The sequence below is a fragment of the Colias eurytheme genome, chromosome 1 (genome assembly GCF_061535395.1).
Source record: "Colias eurytheme isolate Ceu_HAF_F1 chromosome 1, ilColEury1 Martin Lab GWU primary, whole genome shotgun sequence".
Classification (NCBI taxonomy): domain Eukaryota; kingdom Metazoa; phylum Arthropoda; class Insecta; order Lepidoptera; family Pieridae; genus Colias; species Colias eurytheme.
The window spans coordinates 15078817-15086687 of NC_142980.1; the positions used below are offsets into that span (position 1 = coordinate 15078817).

At 35.1% G+C, this 7871-nt stretch overlaps 1 protein-coding gene across 9 annotated transcripts in view; it reads left to right on the top strand.

Moving 5' to 3' along the window:
* The window catches only part of LOC149911399 (protein angel-like), a 30247-nt gene extending 23077 nt beyond the window's left edge, over positions 1 to 7170 (top strand). For all 9 annotated transcript variants that reach the window (XM_090106006.1, XM_090106021.1, XM_090106030.1 and 6 more), the window contains 2 exons: positions 2313 to 2515; positions 2805 to 7170. In XM_090106006.1, coding sequence (XP_089962132.1) covers positions 2313 to 2515; positions 2805 to 2949 — 348 coding nt within the window. In that variant the 3' untranslated portion in view covers positions 2950 to 7170. The remainder of the gene's footprint in view (positions 1 to 2312; positions 2516 to 2804) is intronic.
* Positions 7171 to 7871: the final 701 nt, after the last annotated feature.

A 7871-nucleotide genomic window follows, 5' to 3' on the forward strand; every position in this document is an offset into this window, starting at 1 on the left:
CTGTAAAACTAAACGGTACTCAACTTCCCCACTGTGATACTGTCAAGTACTTGGGCATGCATCTAGATCGTCGACTTACCTGGAAAGAACACATTAAAAAAAAAAGGGACGAAATAAATTTAAAATACAGAGGACTCCACTGGCTTCTAGGTCGAAACTCAAAACTGTCCATGAACAACAAACTCCTCATTTATAAAACAGTCCTTAAACCAATATGGACATACGGACTGCAACTTTGGGGTGCAAGCTGTAACTCTAATATAATGATAATGCAACGAGTTCAAAACTATATTCTCAAGCAATTATCAGGTGCTCCCTGGTTCATCAGAACAGAAGAGGTCCACACTTTCTTGAACATACCAACCATCAAAGAGGAAATATGTACGCAACATCTTTCATACAAAGTGCGATTGGGAAAACATCCAAACCCTCTTGCTACAAAACTGCTTGAACCTGAAAACGTGCGTCGTCTCAAAAAGCGACGAGACATTTTTGACTAGTCAACACTGCCGGCTACCAAGCCCGATAAAATAAAGGGTGGACTCCAATGGGAGCAGCATCCTTCCTGCCATACGCGCCTTCAACATATCCGCTTATAGTCTAGCGACTGATCGCAGATATAATAATAAAATAAAAAAAAAAAAAAAAAAAAAAATTTGATAATTGAATGATTATTAATACTTTTATCCAATTGCTTTCATAAGTAATTATATTTGCATATACATATCTACAACGCACCCATTTTACAATTCAAGTCTAAAATGAAACTAGAGTCGCATTTATTTTTGAACATACTGTAAGTGAAATTGCATAAGTGTGAGTACTGTGAACATGCCAGCTTTCCCTAATTGACCGATACCAGAGACGTTACTCTAAAAATCGAAAACTGACATCTAGAATCGAATGCATTGATTACTTGGGAATTAAAATCATCATAAATTATTGACATGTGTTTCAAGTTCGATTGACAAATGTTTCAAGTCCGTATCGATTAATTCACTTTAATCGATGTTTTTAAGCAGGTTACCACCCTATGAAGATAAAATTGATAGACGTCAAATGTTGCCTATTAAATTGGCTCAACAATAGTAACTTATTTTTTGAAACATAAGGTCATAAAGAAGTTTCACTTCTTACGTGTGTACACTAGTACACGCACACATTTTTTTTATTACCACGGAAGTACGCAAGAACTAGCGAGTTGATCTCGCACCGTCGATAGTACCACACCCCCAAAGCAGATTGACGCGGAATAGAAGTATGTCAACGTTAATGTGTTTCGTACTATTAGTGTGGGAGCTGAAGGCCTATACTTTTCCTTTTCCCGACGCGGTTTGAAGCCTAATCTACACTCGCAAAATGCGGATCGTCTCAACGAGAAAGGCCTCCTACGTGTGCAATGGTTGTTATCCTAACTGGCCAAGTGCACCTTGGCTCACGTCACACAGGCGTACGATTGTAAGGCGCTCGTTACTCGCAGAAAATTTATCGTAATTCGTTAGTTCAGTATTTATTGATAGATGTCGATATGGAATCTAGAAATTCATTATTAAAAATATTGACATATGAATGTCTGGCGTACTGATGACAGTACGCCAGTCAAACGTTCAATTAATACCATGATCCATAACTATTTATTGGTGGACCACAGTAAATACTCTACGTCTAACAGGTGCCTAAATCCACACTAACGGCTTGGCTCACGTCAAACTGGTTTCCTATGAGTTTAGTATGAGGTTAGAAAGAAAGAATTGGAGTGGCCAGCTCGTAGCCCGGATCTTAATTCAATAGAACACATCTGGGACATGCTTAAAAGAAACATAAAGTTCGATTCCAACCCAGCACCAATGTTAGATGAGCTTAGAAATACAGCTGGGGCCGTTTGGTACACTATAGCTCAAGTGGACATCAAAAATGTCTTCTAGCTAGAGTATGCCAGACTGGATGCAAACAGTGTTTAAGGCAAGAGAAGGAAACACCCTATATTAAAAGGTTCAATTTTTTTTTATGGAAACGTTCTTTCTAATTTTTGTGCATTTTTTAAGAAATCATTTAAATTTCACAGGAAAAGCGTAAATTCTTGTTTAATTCATATCTACGCGGTAGTACTTCTTATAAACTTCCGATTATTACTAAAAGTTAGTAAAAACATTAAAGTAACTAGTTTTGATTAAATTTTAATTGAATTTTGTAGTAGAAAAGAAATAGTGTTATTTTACGCAAAAATTTGCAGTGGCCAAGATTCCGTGCCGGTGAGTGTATTTATTAACACACGCAAACACAAAAATAGCATATTATATATTATATGGCAGATATACAACTCGGACTACTCGATGTCGCTGCCCGACGGCAGCATGGCGGACGAGGTGTGGGAGCACGAGGAGCTATTCAACAGCGAAGATGTCGGGCATCCGTTACAGCTCACCTCAGTGTACGACACAGAGAAACCGGGCGGAGAAAGGGAAGCCACTACGTACCAGAACGATTGGGTCACTGTGGACTATATTTACTTCAGGTGAGCGCTGTTATCCTAACTAATATTAACTAATATAAATGCGAAAGTGACTCTGTCTGTTTGTCTCTTCTTTACCCCCCTGAAGCGATATGGATGAAATAATTTGGTATAGAGATTGCTTGAGACCAGAGAAAGGACACAGAATTTATACCGAAAATCTGAGAACGAGAATTTTGCGGATGTTTTAGACTACCCTGACAAAGCCGCGGGGGACACTATTAACAATTTAACTTTTTTAATGACATCATCATTAGTTACGCAACTTATAAGTCAAGTAATGTTATTTCAGCAAGCACAGTTCGCTGAAGCTGATCGAGCGCCTGCGTCTGCCCACGGTCACCGAGTGCGGGTCTCTCGGCCAGCTGCCCAACGACATCTACGGGTCGGACCACCTCGCTGTGGCCGCGACCTTCGCACTAACACCTAGCACTTAACTTGACACTAACACTTACACATACACTTACATTTACATCTATTGGTTATGTGTCTAGAATGTGGAGCTCAAATTTATGTTAACATTGATAGGTTTCTGAAAATAAATTAAACGATGTGTTCAAGGTAGTTGTATACCTTCGGTTACAGTTAAGCGTCAGAAAACTTCGGTAGATTGTTCATCTAATTCGGCCGTTGCATGTTTATGAATGTAGAAGTGGTGTTTTTGGAACGTAACATTTTTGCAACGTTTGTTATAAAAATAAAGCAGTTTGATGTTCTTAAAATTTAATGATAGGCTCTTTTCGATACGTGAAAAACAAGCACACAAACAAAATGTAAGTGTTGTGACGGTTGCGACTATTTTTCGGGATTTCGATAATTTTTGGGATATATATACTGACATGAAATATGTAATTTTCTCGTATTATTACATGTTTACATGTTTTGGTCCGCCTTGTCCAGATTTTGTATAACTTTAGAGTGAAAAACTATCGTCGGCTAATTAATTATACTTCATCACCTAAAATGAGAGGCGTAATCTTTACATTGTACATTATTCTTCCTTTTTTAATAAATCACAAAAAATAACTCTTGAAAAACATTACTAATAAATTGTGGTCTTGTATGCTTATTTTTGAAAAAAAAAAAGAAATATTGTTTCCTCAAGATTTTTACATAGAAATAACAGTGTTATTTGTAAAATAACATTTTGGTACTAATATTTTGTATACCTTTTAAGGTTTTCTAAAATATTTGGATAAAATATCCAGTAGTGTTTTACTAATTAAAAAAGATATTTCATCTTTTAGAAGGCCAATTAAATAATTACAATACAAACTTATGTCTTTGTGATAAATACAAAAAGTATTTCCATATTTTGGACAATTTCAACTATAGTTGCTCAATCGTAAGCGAGGATATTTTCAAGGTAATTTGATAAATTACAATTTTCTTCGAATTGCCATTAAAAATTTATTTTATCTAAAGATAAGGTACGCTGATAATCCAAGCAATATATCGTTAGGATTTGACCAAAAATGTTATCAGGTTAATTCTAATAGGTTCAGTAGATAAGTAGTAGGTGTTATGGGAAGACCTGTCGGAATTTCCTATAAGAGGATTCTGATTGAACTGAGAGAGACTATTTGTATACATATTAGAGTATACAAAAAAAGGACGGGTTGCACTGGGGGAGTGCCGGCAGAAGTGAAAACTTGATTATTAACGTTGAGCATGTTTGATATTTTGGGATGGTATCCGTCTTACGCTTTTTCGATCAGGTCACGTGTCCTGACGCGAGTTTAAGATTTTATACCCATTACAGAAAAAGTGCTCAACGCCGCTAAAGAAGTTTTCACTTCAAAAAATACATCCCTTGCGCAGTCGGTCTCTGTTGAGATTGACTGACGATAATGACGTAATGTCATGTACCAAATATGCTGATTTCCTGTCATGAAGTTTATAGGTATTTTAGATTATTTCCAACGTTATTCCAAATTAACTTCATTCTGAGAAGTCTCCTATTCAATTCAATATCTTGTTAAAAGGAGACTTGAGATACGATTGAGTTATACAATTCTGATCCTGCACTCAAAAACTGAATTGTTTTGATCGAGACACTATTTCTGTTTTGTTGTTCAATTGTTTTGTTTCGATGTTTCGTCTTCCCTAATGCTTTATTGTATTCCGTTATAAATGTTATTTTTTTAGTCTATTTAATGTTTAACCTTCGTTTTGCACCCGGCCATTGAAGCCGGACTGTTTTTGTTTTTGTTTAATGTTTATGTTCACGTTTGATCGAGTGTAGTTCACGATAATATGTGTTATGTTTATTTTAACTGATTACCAAACTGATTATGCCATAAGAGAACTAGTTTGGGACGATTTACCAGTTGATATGGTATATATGCACAGCCCTTAAAGGGAGGGGTGAAAAGGAAACATGATTGCGTTCATCGCGCCGTCTATTAGTATGTAATATTATGTGTATTCTATTTTGTCAGTCCTTCGCACTGATAAACATTCGACATTGTTAACGTAGCGTTATAAGTATTTTATTCTTTAATTGTGTTTAGATTGTATGGTGACGGCTCTCGTAGTATGCGGGAGTTGCATTATGAGGTTCCAATGTATGACGATACAGTTACGTGACATTGTCGGGTAAGTTTTTAATGTTTCGTCAGTGCGAATATATCATATTTAGAGGATATTACTTTCGTTACCTTAAGAAAACGTGTAAGAATGGTTGTGATGACCCTAATAATAGCTATTTCGAGCCAGGCCAGATCTAGTCATCTTCTAATTTGGTCGGGAATATTCTTCAGGAGAGCTTTTTTCATAGGACTGAGATATTTTGACAAACGGGATTCAGAGATATGGCTCGGTAGATCTGGTTTGGCTCTTATCCGTTGTAAATTAATCCATGCTTTATGCCATACACGAGCCAGGGTCTTTTGGCTTTCTAGTTTGACTATATAACGTTTGTATTTCGATTATTGCTCGCCAAGAAGCCAGACTAGTCAGTAATTTGAAGCCAACTTTGTATTGCTATAAAAATCACAATAATTTTATGTGGTTTAAAAGGTATGGAGGTAAAGGTAAAAAAGAACTACTAATACTAATATTGCTTTTGATTCTGCGTATGGCTTTCGACGTGGTATATTTACGTTTTGACGACAGTGGTATGATTAACTCTAAATTGTACCATGCTTGTGGTACTTTTTTACAATTTTTGGTACACAGCGGGCAAGTTTACATGTATGTATTAAAAGACCCTGGTATATTTACGCTAATTTAGATTTACTACATTAATTAATATCGCTTATATAAATGTGTGCAACTGATGACAAATATCCGAATTTGTAGAAGTAGTAATACTGACTTATTTCTGAATTGAGTTTAAAGATTTTTGCCCGTCGTTTGGTAAGGGAGCTTTTTCGGGCGTACTTTGGTAAGTTATATCGACTCAAAACATGTTTACACTGCAAGCTAGAGAACTTGCAATATTCTTTTTGACGATTTTGTAGGTCTAAGCAATTGAATTGCAATTGATTGTCATGGTACACCCTGCTTCTAGAAATTTGTCGTTCATTTTATAAGATGCACTAAATCAAATGTATTTTCAAAGTGCATCATAATTGGAAGAAAATACTTAGAAAGTAGACTTCTTTTCGACGCCTAGTGCCCATGCTTGTGCTTCCCTGGGAGATGAAACGCGAATTTCCTCAACATGTGATGTATATTTGATATTCTCTTAGGACTTCGTAGTATTACATGAGCTTTTAAGCTCGGAAACGTATGACTGACGTTGGTTACAATTTTTTTATTTGATTTTTCGGGATTTTGCGAGACCGCGATTATTTAGCTTTAATGTTACCATTTGAGGAAAAAATCTTAGGTGTATTAAGTCTCATAGGTGTAACTTCCTTCGAGTGTTGTGTGAGATAACGCATGCCCTAGCCGTTTCAGGGGTTTCTTGCACTATACATATCAATAGTTGCATTAATAGTAAAAATTGTGGAATTAACAATCCGAGCTACTTTTTACGCTTGGATTTTATAAATCTCTTTTGGGGTTTTTGGTCGGGGACCTTTTTATTAAGCTCAGGAATGCAACATGTAAAGCGTTCATCGATACATACGTAATCTCATATAACACTCAACTCGTAATTATCTGAAACAGTTAGGTACAAAATTTTCTATGTGTAGAATTTTACGTAGATCGTCTATAACAGATGTTTATTTTATTATTTTTATTCATATTTATTAAGTGTTATTATTTATACATAAATTGGGACTCGTATTAATAAAGAATACAGTTGCGTTGAGTTAAACTCGTGGTCGTTAAATCTGCTGTTATTGTTAACGCCATCTTGAAATAAGATTTATTGGATTGTGAGTGATATTTTTTCATCTATGTTTAGAATATGTCTATTTGTAAAAGCATTCATCATTAACTACATACGTATTTTCGAAGTAAAATTTTGGAAGTAAATAGAGAAAGAACGGGTTAACAATAAAGTACATATTATGAAGATTTAAATTGATTATTTATTAGTACGGGTCAAATAAAATTATTTTTGATTAACCATAGTGAATAATCGTTTACGATTCGTAAAGTTATATTAAACTATTTTGGATTCGATTAGCATTTTAAGTAAATTAAGGAAATGGATGTAAAATGTCCTTGATTGTAATGAATAAAGTCCCTTTTTCAAATTATATTGGTGTTTTAATTTTACCAGTTTGTTATCCTTATCCTTACTTACTTCCTACTTGAAATTATTGTATGGTTCAAATGTAGAGATGGTAGTTACTCGTATGTAACCTAAAAGAGATTACATATTTGCATTCTTCGGTAAAGGAATAAGAGCTTATTTAAATATGATGCCACAAAATTCTCATCTAGTTAGACTTTTGAATACTCAATATAATTTGTATCTCTTTACTAAAATAAAACCAAATATTACCATTAAAACAATTTATTTTTAAAATTTACAGAGCATATGGGTTAGAAATAACTTATTTCCCTAAATTGGAGATCTTGTGACGACGCCTGGTTCAGGATACTCGCTGCCAGAATTGAAGTGACTCTGAGGACTGAATATGTCTCTGCAAACTTCCTTTATAATTAAAATCATTTATTGAACAATTTGTTAAGGTACAAACGTTTCCTTTGCCCAACCTGCAGAATATTATGCCGATCCCGCATTGGATTCGACACCTAAAGACATATAAATCTGTCGGAATCGCAAAGGAAAGTGACGAGGATAAATTAGTAAATAAGGTGGACAGTCCCTAACAGTGATTTCAAGACCAGTTCTTAAACGGTAAAGACTACAAATGGTGGTGGCTATCACGATCTCTAAGCATTCATCATATACAAAAATATATGATGGCATATACTAATATAGATACTAAAG